The 16,373-nt window shown below is 42.7% G+C and overlaps 1 protein-coding gene across 1 annotated transcript; it reads right to left on the reverse strand.

Moving 5' to 3' along the window:
• THBS1 (thrombospondin 1) lies at positions 1-16,151 on the reverse strand. The gene is made up of 22 exons (XM_075503009.1): positions 15,958-16,151; positions 15,676-15,767; positions 14,364-14,941; positions 13,731-13,806; positions 13,291-13,487; positions 12,963-13,088; positions 11,325-11,418; positions 10,819-10,992; positions 10,254-10,430; positions 9,785-9,958; positions 9,472-9,599; positions 9,200-9,352; positions 8,454-8,672; positions 7,774-7,881; positions 7,235-7,394; positions 6,717-6,835; positions 4,811-5,045; positions 4,214-4,441; positions 3,819-4,090; positions 3,297-3,394; positions 3,048-3,187; positions 1-2,357 (listed from the first exon to the last, which is right to left on the reverse strand). The coding sequence occupies exons 2-22, from the start codon at positions 15,740-15,742 to the stop codon at positions 2,350-2,352; spliced, it is 3,531 nt and encodes a 1,176-aa protein (XP_075359124.1). The 5' UTR covers positions 15,743-15,767; positions 15,958-16,151; the 3' UTR covers positions 1-2,349.
• Between the last annotated feature and the right edge of the window lie 222 nt (positions 16,152-16,373).

Here is a 16,373-nt window from a genome sequence, read left to right on the forward strand (position 1 = left end):
TAAATATAAATGTCCTTGTTGGTTTATTGTTCTTTGTATGTAAGAAGCTCTATTGTACACCTTACACAACTTTAAAATGGAAAATGGTTAAAAATGTTTACAAAAAAGCATTTTCTTAGAAAATTATGCTAGCAAAAACACTGGGAGGAGGGAAGCAAAAAATCTTCAGTTCAGTGTGCAAACATTTTATAAAAATAGAAATACTAACTCTACAGGTAGCATTTCATGATAAATTATTTAAATAGCATATCTACACAATTATGTGATTAACTATTACAATGGCAATGAGAAAAATAATTTATAAAAATACAAGCAATGGTATACAAGATGACAGGAAAAAATATAACACAACATTAGAAATTGTATTTGACTTTTTTTCCAATGCCATTTCCTTACTGGGAATACATTTTCTGCAAAGAAGTTTTGACTATGTACAGCATTAACTTTAGTACTACAGTAGCTTTAAAGTTTGTTAGACATTTGAACTCTGCTTAATCCAAAGGTTTTTCTCAGTCACACAACAATGAGGTAATATTTGTACGTAAAACTTTCACTGTGTTCATTTCTTTTCCTTTTTTGAAAAGACAAGGAAATATTATAGGTATAAGGATGCTGCCCCTTCTGTTGGGGAAAACAGTCTTTTAATGTACATCAAGCCCTCTCCCTCTTTTGCAAGGAGCTTCTGAAATTCCATCTAGTCCATGAAGAATTCCATCTTTTGTAGCTGCACATCAGCTAGTGACAATAATTAGCGTGCAGCGGCACAAATAGCCGGTTTGAACGGTTACTGATTGTGCCTCTCTCTGCAATCACCTCAGGGCAGGTATTCTGGTTTTGTGTCAGGCCCACTGACCAGTGGTAAAGCACTGCAGATGTTTCCCAGCACTAAATAACCACTAAGATGGTAAATGGCATTCCCTCTTCTCTAGCACTATGGATGAGACAGGAACTGCTACCATCTAAAGGAACTTGGGTTTTAGCACTGCAGAACAGTTGCCTGCCAGGCTACCGACTGCCTTGCACAAAGAAAGGAAAAGCCAACATTGAGCTCAGACTGAGAAAAACAAACATCCCATTCCCCACCCCACTACTTCTCCCTGCACCTCAAAGCCTTTATGGGAAAACCGCTCTTTGTAACAAATACATCACCACTATCTGCTCCAGACAAGATTTTTTTCCCAACTAAAACCCCTCTAGGTTCAATATAGAACAGAGTTAATAAATAATCTGTATTTACAATCTTACAGTCATGAAGACTTGTAACAATGATTAAGTGGATAGTCTTGACGCATTTCTTGTTGTTTTAATCAATAATTCCTCAGTCATAACATCAAGGATAGGTAAAAATAAATATTTTACAATTTCAGTATTTTATCTACAGGCCCCTTCCCCTCCCCTCCAAAGAAGCGAGGGGTTTAAAGCATCTATGGCATGTAGAAAAGGAATGTTTTCATTACTATTACTTTTGTGCCTTTTTAACCATAAAAAGTGAAGCACATGCTGGTTTCCTGAAGGACAGCACAGTGCTAGCTGAGATGGCGGTGCTTTCTGGCACCATATCCGAAAGAAAACATTTAAAGGTAAGGAAGATCTGCATCTAATCAGGAAAAAACAGAATCTACTTGTAAATCCCAGTTCTCCCAAAGCTGGTATGATCCAGTGTGCCAGTTTTTATCTTCTTTGCCCCACCCACCATGGAAATCAGTTTTAGGATATCTGTTTTGTCCTGTGTAATACAGCAGCTGATCTAGCTCACCACAAATGGAATAAGGCTGTGTTTTCATCTGAAAGATATGACTTATAAAATGATAATCATTTCTCCAAGTTAAATGGATGTAAACCAAGGTAGCGCAGCCCTCATTAAAAAAATTCCTCTCCCCCATAGAGAAAAAAAGACTTAAGAGTTCACCCTCCCACCCAAAAACCCTTTTCCCCACACAATGAAAGGTCTTCAGTTTAAGTAGTCCACAGCACATCCAAAGATGTTCTTTTTACAAAATGCTACTCCATGGGACCTCCAGTTAGAGAGGCAGTGACACTGCACTGTGATAAACAGCAAACAAATGTCTTTCCTACTGAAAGAAGTGTTCTTGTTCAGTGAAGACAATTCTCATTTGCAAGACACATTTGTTTCCTTCCACTTCAGCAGAGGTCAGATACCAAGTATGTTCTCACTTTCATTCTCTCAAAAGCATTCTCTTGAGGCAGGTCATGTGTTTCGAGTCCACATTTACGCAGAAAGAAGAAAGGAAGGAATAATATAATGGTCCCAGGATTTGTAAGGCTAAACGTTTCAGAAGGTGCAATACCAGCATTTTTAAATAGTCTCTGGATCCAATAACCTTGTGATTATGGATCTGTGAATAAAAAAATTAAGATATTTAAATATTTCTGTGTATTATGCATAATTGTCTAAGCCATCAACCCCTAGAGACATTTGTAAAGAACATATTGGTAAAGAAAACAGAGTGCTTAGGTACTTTCTTGAATTAGACTTCAGAATCTAGTCTATGTAACCATTGCATAATGAAGTCACAATTTAAGAAGACTAGGGCACCTGGAACTGGTCATATGCACTTACCTCCACTGAACTGCAAGAGTGCAGTATATGGACAGCCTTCTACTTTGCTTGCTTTTAAGCAAATCAGTTTTTTGCATGTCAGACACTACTCTCTTGCTTGCTAAAGTCAAGATTTTGCATTTTCACCTTGGACTTTGTCAGCTGTATTGAATCCTCCTGGTCAGCATTTTAAAGGAGATTCAAGATATATTTCCTATCTAGAACTTAACATGGATTTCTGATACTTTGAAATAACAGTATAGAAATATACTTAGATTTTATATATTTAAACTTTTAACTGTGAAGAGTTTATCAAGAAGGTGTCCTGTTTCTGCCTGCAGAACTCACTTGAGATTGAGCCATGAAAGATCATGAGTGAACTTCCCCTCTTAGCTCTTATTTCTTAATCCATTCTATTTTTCTTGAGAGCAGCTTTTTCAAACCAATTCATTTATATAGGATCTCTTAAATACAATGTCTTCCTTACCTCTGCATTCATATTTAAGATCTGAGAAGAACACCATTTCTTGAGAGAAGACAAATAATCCTAGCCGACCACCAGCATAGGTTTTATCATAGATTGGTCCTGAGTCTGCCATGATTTTCTTCCCTTCATACATTACAACCCTACAAAGAGACAATAGGTCAGCCATCTTTGACAAGCTTCTGCTAGGTTCATTTTTACAGATATCTGCTTTCCTTGTGGTAATTACTTCAGATAAAAGATGATGCTCACCTGATGTAACCAGTCTTTGGTCTATGGCTAAGGCGCCATCTGTATGCAGTGAAGTCTTTCCAGCCTATGTGACGGGGGTCATGCCACAGAGTTCTCACCTATGAAAGAACATTTTTTTATTAGCCAAAGGCCTGAGAAAACACAACCATTATTTTGACATGAAGGTGCCTTGACAATCATCATTTTGACTAGTAAAGGCTTAAAGTAAGTCATTAGGCTCTGTAATGGCGTCTTTTGAAGTCAACTGCATTTAAATTTACTTTTAAATACGTAAATAGGAAACTACTCCACAATTCCAGAAACAATTGATTCACTGGTGCTGGAAAGCCTGTCTGCAGCATGCAATCCTGTTAATTTCATACAATATTTTGCATGATTGGGGATAATTAAAAAGTTATTGGTCTTTGCCAAGAAGACTATACCATTCTGATCAGCACGTACAGACCCCCTCTAAGTGTCTAAATTGTTGGAAGAACAGCCTGCCTTACAGTGCAAAAGAGTAGGTTAAAGTGCCACTTTTACCTGGCCAGGAGTGTTTCCTGTGTGCCACAGAGCATTACGAAGGTGTTCTCCTGGACCGGTGGTGGAATTCACAACTTTGATGGAGAGACCTGAGTAGCCTTGAGCTTTGGTTGGTGTGGAGTCCCAATAAGACTGGGTGATCTGCTTCCACATGACAACATAGAAACGACTGCTAGATTGGTAGCCAAATACAAAGCCAGCATAATCATCATCCCTTTCTGTATTGATGAAGAAGGTGCCACTGAAGTCCACAGCATTGAATTCATCAAAACCTATGGGGGCATTAAAGGAGAAAGTTTTAGGTGCTGCTCTTCTGCGATTCTTAAACAACTCCTTAATAGTTTCTCAGGTTCTCCTCCTCCCCCCACCTAAAAACAAACAGTGTAACGCCTTACCGACTGCAAGGCCAGGGTCACAGTTGACTGTCTGAACCAGTTCTTTACCCTGGTGACGAACAACCCAGTTTGGATCATTTTGGGATGTTCCTTTGGGATCCAGGGGAATCATCTGAAATCTTCGGAAATCGGTCTCACTAATGTCCACATTTTCAGGGCAGATATCGTCAATGTCTGGCACACTGTCTTGGTCAAAGTCATCTTTGCAAGCATCTCCACGTCCATCACCTGCAGGACACAAGTAATTTCACCATTATATCACCATTTTTGTTTGCTTGAGCCTTACAACTTAGAGTTGAAGTCTTGATTGCAGATCTCTGACTGCCCAGATACTGCTGGCAGACACTACAGAAACCACAACAGCTACTGTATAAATGCCCTTTCACTTCAGCCTGATAGTGACTTAGGAATTAGCTGGATATGTGGTAATTTTCACATTGCTCCTTACTCCTGAGGAGCACTATAACAACAGTACAGACATTCTATCTATCTTTTTGTTACTTGGAAGTTTTGTCCAGCCTTAGTGTGGAAAAAAAATATAGCATCAAACTATTGGAAGATACTCTTAAAATGTTACTATGATACTGATCATCTTACCATCAGAATCAGCTTGATCTGGGTTGGCAACCAATCTGCAGTTATCTTTGTCATCAGGGATACCATCATTGTCATCATCATGGTCACAGGCATCACCTTTTCCATCCTTGTCATGGTCAGCTTGATTGGCATTGGGCACATAGGGGCAGTTATCAAGATTATTTTGATGGCCATCTTCATCTATGTCCTGGTTGTTGTCGCACTGATCACCTATGCGGTCAGAATCAGTGTCTTCCTAAGAAAGGGGAAAAAAAATAAAGAACACTTTAAAAAGCCACTTAAAAAAGGCTGAAATAGGAGTCTTAATAGCTAGAATTAATTGGGATTTCTGCTTGCTTTAGCAAGAGCCAAGACATATGTAGTGAGGTATTAGGATTAATACATGCTTAAAGCTGCCTGTGCTAACTGCTTTTGGACTGCTTTAGTGTTGCCCTGGTTTTAGTTTGAATCCACAGCAGCAGAAAGCAGCGTGGTCATCAACTTTTCTTCTCCCTTCTGCCGTGTGACTATTCTGTCACTAGTCTACCATACTGGACACAGGGTACTTTACCTCCCACCTTCTCTGGCAGCTCCCTGGTTCCAAGGGTCAGATAAGGCTAGGATTACTCTGTTTTAATGTTACAGTTTCTACTGGCTAGGTACATAGTCTAACAAGTCTTGGTTTTACAGCTTCCACACCATATCATAATTTTCTTGATCATAAAAGCCTATAACACTCTTCATGTCCCTTGACTCGTCAGTCAAGACAGTTATTCCCTTAGAGGTCAAAGACTGCATGAACTACTGTGCTTGCTGATCACATATTTTAGCCAGTCATTTGCTTAGTCAGCTTCTGAAATAAGAAAAACAATCCAGTCATCCCTGAGGCTGCCTCAAGGTTTAGTCTAGTAGTCTTGTCAACACTGGTGGATGACCCTGGGTGTTGGTGTAGACAGAAGGCATGCCACAGTTTGAATATCTATTAATTCTGCTGTTTGAAATCTAATATCTGTGCTTCTAGAACTTGATTAGAAAAGTGTTTGAAAACCCATTGGAGTCTTATATTAAGATTTCAAAGTGTTAAGAGAAACACTGCCTGACAGGATCTTCAGGCACTTTCCACCCTCAGGTGGGGAAGCAGTAAAGCAAGTGACAAAGACTAAGGAATTTTGTACTATCTGTTTAAGTCCTTCAAGTAACACTGCTTTTAGGCTACGTGACCATACTACACTAGATTCCACTGATTTGCAACAGCTTTTCTAACCCTTCAAACATTCCAGTTATGTCCCTGAAGCTATTAAACTTAGACTTGTACTTGACAGGATGGCACAGGCTTTATCTACTTCTGCCTTCAAACATTTTTGAACTTTAAGTTGTGTGAGAGGGTGGATCCCCATAGATTTTTATGAAGGGGAATTTTAAAAATGTCAGAATACACCTTTTCCTTAGAGAAAAGCAACCTGTGCTGCATTCAACTTACTGGCAGGAAAATTATCTTTTTAAATGCAGTTGTTTTGCACTTAAGGACAAAGACTAAAGAGTGACTTTGTGTTTAAGTGAACACAGCACTACAGGCCATGAAGAAGGTAGTTCCTACCTACCTAGGTTTCATATAGCGCTTCCAGGAATTTCATATCCTTACTATGAGAATCACCACAACTGACAAACCTGAGAAATGTTTAGGAGACTACTACATGCAGTAGTCTCTCAGATCTTCACTAGAGTTACTTTTCAGAAGATACCTAGCAGCTGTTTGAACTGTGAGGGCATGTTATTTGCTATACAGGCACCATTTGGCTAATTAATATGAATGATTTGTGACAAGTCAAATTTAAGCTGTAATTTGTTCTTCAAATATTTTCTACAATAAGCAACATACTATATTTTATAATACCAGTCTTCTACTTATACAATGCAAATCCCCTACCTGGTCAGGATTGTGTTCCAGTGGACAGTTATCACACTGATCTCCAACACCATCCAAGTCTGTATCCCTCTGGTCTACATTGTAGACATATTGGCAGTTGTCCCTTTCATTAAGGACCCCTGCAAAATTAAGGAGAGTTCATGAATGAAAGTCAGACACCTAAATGCTGCAAAGGGCTGTATAAAGCCACCACACACTTCTTGAGATATTTTTGAAAGCATTTTGAGCAGCATTTGAAAGCTTTGAAACTTGACTCATCACTAGCTCTGCCACATGCTTCTGTTCCTACTGCCTGCAAGAATAGAGCTAGAATTTAACTGTGCCAAAATACGTATATTTCAAAGCAAATTTCCACCAGCTATAACTGTTACTTCAGTAGTCTTTATGCCCCGAAACCACCAGAGGAGAACTTGTGTGTCCAGGGATGAAATTCTGGTAGGAAATCAGTGGTACGTTGGGTACATTTGATCAATCTGTGATTAGAAAACCATCTAAAGGAATGATTAGAGGCCACCTACCGTCTCCATCAATATCCACTGCACATGCATCTCCTTCTCCATTGTTGTCAGTGTCAGTTTGATCAGGGTTGTGATTGTAGGGGCAGTTATCACAGCGGTCACCAACATCATCCCTGTCATAGTCATACTGCTGTGGGTTGTAGATGAATGGACAGTTGTCCTGCAAGAGCGAGAAAGAAGTCAAGCTTTAAAAAGAGGCAAATTAAAGCTTTAACCAGATTCTGCTTATGCTTGTGCTGCTACATGAAAGGCAAAATGAAAGGCAGGGATGCAGTTAAAACTGGAATGTTTCTATCTCAAAACACCCCGTTGCTTGCACAAGTGTAGGAATGGCTGAATAAAAATGAAGATTCACTTCCAAAGCTCAACCAGCTGCAGAAAGTTTGTCTGCATAGTTATGCATATCCAAAGGTTTCTAGGATAGCTGTCAGTGCCAGCAATTTCCTATGGTCCTCTCAAGATCAAGGTCAGAAGACCCCAGCCTTAGGAAGGGGAATGGGAGAGCTACGTTCTCAAATGCTGTTCTTGTGTTGTCTTACCCGGTCATCAGGAATACCATCATCATCATCATCATTGTCACAGGCATCACCAATCCCATCCTTATCATAGTCTTCCTGCCCAGAGTTGGGCAGATTAGGGCAGTTATCCTAGAAAGGAGAAAGTACACAGATGTGTTCACTCCTGGCATGATTACAATAGGGATTTTAGCAGGTAAGATCTAACCATTAGGCAAAAATCATAATGCCTCAAATCAGGTAGGCATTATCTTACTGTAATTCTCTCAATTTTAGCTAGTCATTACTGTGAAGATAAGTCTTAGAAAGCCATAGTTCAAATAATTTTTAAAGCAAAGATGTGGCAGCTTTTGAGAATCTTACCCTCTTTTTCTTGCCCTGGAGATAGATATCTGTCAGAGCAAAGCTGATATAGGTACAGCCTAAACTAGAGTCTTCCTAGAAGATTTAACAAACATTTATAATTGTGTCAGGCTTCATTTTTTCCCATGTTGCAGGAATATCTAAAGCAACAGCAAGAGCCTCCTAGCAATACCTTGACAGTGGTATCCCTAAACAGAGGGGTATTTTACCAGTTTTATTTGCAGAAAGGATAGTTTAATAGCTCTAGATACTTGCTTTATACCTCAAACCTAAGATATTTTGTGTGTTTCTCAGATAGACAGGCTGTTACAATGGTAGATGGGAAAACAGGATAAACTTACTTTTTTACAGTGGTAAGTGGCATTGGCAACACAAACAAGGTTCTCATTTGGCCATCCATCCAAGTCAGTATCTTCTCCACAGATTATGCCATTGCCAGCATAGCCTGGTTTACATTCACAGCGATACATGGGGTCACTGAAGTGGCCAAGGTAATTGCATTTGGCATTCTTGTTGCAGTCATGTGTTCCATCTGTGCATGGATTACGTGGCTTGCAGACCTAGAAGACCACACAGAAATTAAATCCACTGGAAACATCTTATCTCTCATTTTTCCCCAGAGATTCAAATAAAACATGGAGAATGCATGCTTGTTTTGATCAGAGATCCTTCAGTCAGAGAAAAAAAAAAAAAAGGAAAAGCCTCATACATTACTTTCTTCCACTCTCCAACTCCAGTAGCAGTCTTAGCACTAATTATTATTTTTCTCATTCAAACCTTATTTATTTTCAAATGGAACCAAGCACTAAAATATCTAAGTCACATATTATTGGATCATAAGTGAATACTGATTAAATTACTCTCCTAAAATTATGTATAATATCCATGGTTGCGGAGGACAGTGATTTTTAAAAGTCATTTTGAACTCCAATAGAAACTGCTTAATGCTCCTCCTGTTCTGAATCAGAGAGGATGGTGTTTTATTAAATGTACTAAGTCCTTCTTCCCTGAAATACATGGGTGCTTTCTGTTGTTTAGAAACTTTGTGAGATTTCATAGCCCAGAACAGTTCTCAAGTTAACAATACCTGTTTGTTAGCCATGGCATCCTCAACACTGCGACCGAATGGCTGTGTCCCAGTGAAACGTGGTGGACAAGGCAGACAGTTGTACCCAGGCTCAGTATTCTCACACCTGTGCACGCCGTTGAAGACAAAGCAGGCATCAGGAACCTCTTTGCACTGAAATACAAGTTTGAGATAGAGGAGAACAACAGTTAGCATTATAAGACACTGGGATTTTATTCTCCTTTCCCATTTTCTTTCACTTCCTTTCAAGGAGCAAACTCTAGTTTTCTTACCTCATCAATATCTTGGCAGTGGACACCATCACCATGGTAGCCAGCAGGACAGGCACCGCACTTCCAGGAACCATCAGGGGAGCTGGTACACGTAGTCCCCGCAAAGCAGGGATTAGACAGACACCCATCTGAGAAACAAATGAGAAAGTGTTAAGGCGAGGGACACTTACCATGCTGCTACAGTATTGTATTTGGCCGATATGCTGGTTCAAAATTCTGGCAACTTGTGTTTTACAGACTTATGTCAAATTTCTTAATCATTATTTTTGAGATTGTCCACAACCTTCAGATGTTTATGGGAAAATGGACTCACCAATTGGACAGTCCTGTTTGTTGCAGACCTGAGTCCCTGTAGCTTCACCTACGCAAGTCTTCCCACCATACTGAGGCTCAGGATTATTGCAGAGACGGCTACGTTTTTGGAGTCCTCCTCCACATGTTACTGTGCAAGCATCCCATGGAGCCCATGGTCCCCAGTTGCCATTAACTAAAGGGAGATAGAAGTTAGAAGACACGTATAGCTTTAAATTCAGCGGTGCAACTGGTTTCTACCTAAGGACTATTTTGCAGTGAGAGCACTTCAGACATCATTCAGGCACAAATGACAGAATTAACAAACTCCATGGAAGAGCCATAGAAAACAGTTTAGTTTCGTTGAAAACTAACCTGTGAGGTTTTACCTAGCCCACCTCTAATTTTAAAGAGAGAGGATTATATAGCAACTACTCAGGATGGTCACTGTTTAAGATACCAAATAGTAGCTACCACCTGGACATACTTACTTGGGCAAGGATCTTTCTGGCAGGATTTGTTTTCTCTTGCCTCACCCTCACAAGGTTTGCCATTCAGCTGTGGTACTGGAGAGTTGCAGAGACGAATTCTAGTGATGATGCCCGTGCCACAAGTGACAGAACATGATGACCATGGTGACCAGTGACTCCAGCCACCATCCTGTTTAACTACAAGAGAGAGATGTCTGTTATTAATCGAGTTTCTGAAGGACAGACTTCAGCTGCACAGCACCTAGGATATAGCCAGTACCAGAACTGTACTAAAGACTCCATACATATTGGATAGGCTCAGCACCATCACAGATCAAGTCATTTTGTCACTAGAGAAATTGCATACCTAAACTGGCCTCAAATTTTGTCCTGGGAGCAGTGCACAAACATGCTTATTTACTGCATTAACTATCTGCTCCCCTTTACCTGATTAATACAAGTCCTTAAAGCTAGAAGCCAACGCTCCATCCCAGTGCCAGAGCTACATGGTAATCTTTGTTGTTAACATTAAGCCAATAAAAGCTGCCTGTGTTTTATTACCAGTGTGAGTAGATTAAGTACTTACATCTCTTATCGCACTCCTGAAGGTGGCAAGTCCGAGTCTGCACAGAAGACCCTTCACAGCGGTTATTGAGACTGTCACAGGATCGCCCTCTCTGCTGAATCCCATTCCCACAGGTCACAGAACATGAAGTCCATTCAGACCAAGGAGACCATCCATCATCTGCATAGTCGCTAGCTGCAGAGGGATACAGCTTTGTTACAGCTCTGAATAAGTCTCCAGGTATGTGTTTTTCCATAGTCTTTTCTCCCACCCCTCTCTCCACAAAAAAGGACACAACTGTCCTCAAAACCCACATGCATCTTCCTTTCTTGTGCAAGATAAAGGCCATGAGTTCAAATGTTTCAGTGCTCACATGCATCACCTAAGTGATTAACGTCAAAGAGGCATCAGGCTAACCTTACTCCAGTGGTGCAAGGTTATATCCAGTTGTGGTATACTTTAGAGCAGCACGTGTCTAGCTAGATGAAGCCAACTGCTATAGAAGTATGAAGGTATTAAGTACTTACGCCAGCATCGGGGGCAGCACTCCCCATCAGGCACAGTGGCATTGGAACAAGGCATGAGAGGACAGGACACTTTCCGGCATATGGTGGCAGAGTTCTATAAAGAATTGTGAGAATTGCAATAAGCAAGTGGAATATAAACAATGTCTGGAGTCTGGTTAAATGATAAAGAGATCTTTTCTGCAGCACTTCAAAGACTCAACAGCACGTCTAAAGCAGAGACCCTTGTATTTAGAGCTAATACAACCCAAGGGTAGTCCCAGGTATTTTTAGTCAAGCTTCATCTCATTCCCATTCTCACCCATTATTTTTCAGTCAAGAGCGGAAGTATTTTGGTTTTGCAGAAGCTCATCAGGAGTAGCTACCAGATGCTGGCTAAAGTAAAAGACTATCACGTGATACCCAAAGTATAAGGTCAGACTTCAAGGGAATGAAACAAGAATGAGAAGCCAACTTTCTTTTCAGTTAATATGGATTTAAGCTGATTATGTGGTAAAGATAAAATGGGTTTAGTGGACTCTGCTCAAGAGCCATGAAATCTATAACTTATACTTAGAGGTCTTTGATCTTTAAGCCAAGCAGGCAGGGTAAGAACACCCACCTCCAATCTCAATGACAGCTAAAGGGCAGCCTGTAGTTTTGCTTCTTGAAGGTAGCAGCTTGGTCAGAAGAATGCTCTTATGATTACTATTTTAATCTCCCCAAGCGAATGACTACATTAAGGCAATTACAGCTAACATTGAGTAAGAGGGTTGGTAGGAAAGAGGCAAATGCAGAAGTCACAGTATCATTTTCTGACTACAAGACAGAAACACGTAGAGACCTACAGAAGCAGATGCAGAACTTGGTGAGACGCCTTGGACTGCATGCGTACAAATACTCAGCCTTTAGTTTCTAAACAGAGGCAGGCTAGTTAACCCGCTAGTAGGTTAGACTGGTACTCCGAGATGCTTTTGCTAAGGCATACTTACAGTTAAAGGAAGCAAGCAAAGAGTTTAAAGAAACTCTGAAACTGTGTGTTTTGGTGTACTTTTACAACATTCTGCAGAAGCAGAACACAAAGCATAAATATCCTGCCAGGTGATCCTGGGATTTAAACAGCTAAACTGAAATCTGGAAGGGATTGCTGTTCCATATAATCTGTAACAGCTAATAGGACACAGCTAGAAGCATTTGTTAGATAAAGAAAACCCCTGTAAGTTTAACAGCCTTTACTGAGTACTAGACTGTCTTTTCCTACTAAGCTAGCAGGAGGTTCAGTGAGGACAGAAGGTAGATCTAAAGTATTCCAGGGAGCAAAGCTGGCAGGACTACAAATTTGTTCTATCAATGCTGACTTTTAGTTTACTCATGGACTTATGTAAAGAATACAGGCATTCCCCAAATTAAGGAACTAGAAGTGTGTTAACAGCTGTGTCAGAGTGATGTTTTGTATAATTTTCTAACACACTACTGTTGTAACACTATGAAATTTATACCAGAGATGTAGTAGGATGAAATAAATTGAATAATTCGCTGGCTACTGTAGTATGCCCAGTTCTTTGTAGGATTCACTCTAACAAAGACTGCCATTTAGAAATATCTGTTAATTTCAACTCATGAATGTATATACTGAGGATTTATGAACATGAGGAATCTTACCTGGCAGGTACATTCAGTGCAGCTGTCAATAGTCCACTCTTCTTTATTTTTGTGCAAGATTCCATTATGAATGCATACTCCAGGAGTGATCTGGACCACTTTGGCAATGAGTTCATTTTCTTCAGTCTTGGGGGGGGAGGGAGGGAGGAAGGGGAGGCAGGGGAGAGAAGCAGAGAGAAGATATTTAGAAGTTAATACAGAAAACACTCTTTTCCACAAGAGTCAGAGTAAAGTTATTACTGTTTATCCAGGCTCTCAAAGGGCAGGTTATCATTCATCCACTAAGTGCCAGTTAATGAAAGGTACCATGAATTTAACCAACACTCACCACTTTGCGAACTCTGTCTTGAAGTGTTGTAACCATGGACCGGAGCCCTTGCAGTTCCACGAACATATTCGTTAGTTCATCACAGGAAAAACCACAGACTGCTTGGATGTCCTTTGTTTTATGGCCAATGTAATTAGTGCGGATAGCTGGGCTGGAACCATTGATGGGGTTGTCCAAAGTAATGATTGCACTAGTGGCTAAGAGACAAAAACACACATAAAGCAAACGCATTTTTTACCATGGGCATTTATCATTCCAGGGTAACACCTGCTAAACAGCTGCCACCAGATTCATTAGGGTGCCTGCAGAAGTATAATCTTATTTCTTATGCAATGTGGATTTGCACGTCAGCATACTTCCGAGTTCTGTTTCAACTTGTCTTTCTAATGTAATGAGAAATTTTTTAATAGGTCATTGGATTCAGAAGATCGCAAACTTACAGCTGGAGCAGCCTTTGTTCCTCAGGATAGTTTCCAGAGTTGTTCCAAACACAAACCGCACATTCTGCAGTAGTCCCTGTGGACAGAGGAAGAATTACAGCTACTTGCAGTGACTGCAAGGGAAGGAAGTACAACTTGCATGGAGGGAGAGCTTGTAGGCACTTAAGGTCACATAAGATCGTTAAGAGTAATTTCATGACAGACAGATTGCAAAGTGAAACACATTGCTTTATTCTCCTTAATGATAACAAGCCCTGCTTCCTAACATTCTCATCCTTTACCACAAGGACCTGGCAACTCTCCAGGCAGGAAGGAAAAAACCATGAATTTCTGAATCTTGTATAAGCAGCTGAGCAATGACACTACAACTACCTGTTTGGAAGCTTCAGTGCCTTCTTAGTGCTGCAAAAGTTCTACCCCTGCAAATCTAATGCTTCACCCTTCAGTCTCCTTTATTAAAGTTTAGTAGATTTAGAGGTGGTCTGTATCAGATGTACACAAACTAGTCAGTGGTGGAACAGTTTCTCCCTATTACCCATGTCTTTGTAGCTATTTAGGCTGGTTGAGTAGCTAATGCACCTTCAAGGCAGATGATTGAAAATACTAGGCAAAAAACATAAGTGAAAGTCTTACCTGGAAGTTGTCATTGACTCCCCCTTTGGCAATACGGAGCCTGGCACTGCTAGCCAGGTCCCTAGTGAAGATGTTCTGGATGGGAATGTCCAGTTCAGCATTCTCCATTTTCTCACATCCCACGTAGAGCTGAGCCCGGTCCTCCTGCACAAACAGGGTGATATTCTTCCAATGTCCTGTAGCTAGCAAGGCATCCTCTACCGACACTAACTGCTGCTTGCCATCACCAGAAAGGCTCAGGTCCAGGGTGCCTGCCTTGCCATTTGATACTAGACTGAAGACATGACCAGAGCCATCTTTCTGTTCCACAGACAGCAGCGTGCCTCTACTCTTCTTGGCTTGCCGGAGAGTGGCCAGGAGGATGAAGCCCTTCTCAGCATGGATGGCATCTAATAAGTCTTGGAACTTGGAGTCAGGAACAGCAGGGATGCGACTGGCATCTTCAATGCGGTAAGCGGGGCTGGAGGATTCTGGTCCCTTCACCAGGTGCACCCCGGGTGCCCGGCGCCCAGCTCCCTTCCGAATGAAGCCGATGAGTTCAAAGAGATCAAAGACGCTGTTATCATCACTCCTGGACTCTGCAGAAAGATCAGAACAAGCTTCATGAGCAAGGGACAGAAGAGGGTGAGTAGGTGCCTATCTCCTAGAACTGCTTTACATATTGGCTCATGGTGCACATCGTGCAAGGTACATTAGAGCACAGACAGTAGCTCTGATGGTACGGCAGTCCCACCAGGAGCTGCTGTGCGGCAGTACATGTGCATTCTTGTACAGGAGCAGTCGGCACAGGAGTGCCAGGTACCTGCTGACTGACACAAAGGTAGCAGCCGTTCGGCACCTCATTAGACTCTAGCAGAAGAGAAATGGACAGCAGAAGCCCATATGGAAATAGTCCTATGCTAGGATACAACAAAGTGAGCTTGCTTGGTCCAGCTGGGTGACAGCAAGCACAGTAGCAGCTTCTCTATAGCACCACAATAGCAGCCTACTGCCCCACTCCTTCTTCAGCCAGCTCCTACATCATGTTCCCCCTTTCCTCTGCCCAACGCAGAGGAGGACAAGCTATGCACTCAAGTCCTGGAGACTCTGCGTTTCTATTTCTGAAGGTTATGCAAATTCCACACCAGATAAAGTTTCCTGTTCCCAACTAGCTGATGCTCAGGTTAAAAAGTTTTTGTTCATTGAAAGTTTTGGCACTCTTCACCACTGAGCACAGTTCAGCTGCCTACACAGACACCGAGAAATGTTTTCTCTTTTTCTCCCCCGCCCCCTTCCCTGACTGCTCCGAGTACCAGCACAGAGCTGGTCTTACCTGCAGTGCGCTTGGCCTCCGAGACGCCGAGCATGAGGAGGAGGAAGAGAACAGTCGTTGGCCCCATGGCAAAGGTCTGTCTCTGAACCAGCCTGGGGACAGGCACAAGGAAGAAGGTCACCGCGCTGCCGTCGCACCTAGGACCCGCCGCCCGGCGCACCGGCCCCAGCGGCTCCCGAGGCTCCCCGGCGGCGGGAAGGCTGCGCAGCGGGGCGCGGGCAGGTGCCCCCCGTCCCCCTCGGAGGGGACAGCGAGCGCGGCGGGAGCGGCTTCAGCACTTACCTCCGGGGAGAGCGATCCGGGCGGGCAGCGCCGGCCTCCCGTACCTCCGCGTACCAGCGACTAATATCCTCGGGCAGCCCTCGACTTGTCCCGGCGAGGGAGGGCGGGCGAGCAGCGGCGCCTCGTCGGGGCGGGCGGAGCGGCGGGTCCCGGGCGGGGCGGCGGGCGGCGGGAGCGGCGCTGCCGGGGCACTGCGGGCAACGGGTGCCGCGCGCGCCTTTAAAGGGTGGCTCGCATTCCTCGGCGCGCGGCGGGCCAATCAGCGGCGGCGGGGCAGGAAGCGGGAGGCGGGTGGCGGGTGGCCCCGCGGCCAGAGACAACTTTCCACAGGGGCCGGGGGCGGGGACGGGCCCGCTGCCGCCGCCGCCGCCGCCGCCGCCGCGCCCCGCCGGCCGGGGGAGCGGGCGGCCGCCGCG

This window comes from Mycteria americana, chromosome 5, assembly GCF_035582795.1.
Source record: "Mycteria americana isolate JAX WOST 10 ecotype Jacksonville Zoo and Gardens chromosome 5, USCA_MyAme_1.0, whole genome shotgun sequence".
Classification (NCBI taxonomy): Eukaryota; Metazoa; Chordata; class Aves; order Ciconiiformes; family Ciconiidae; genus Mycteria; species Mycteria americana.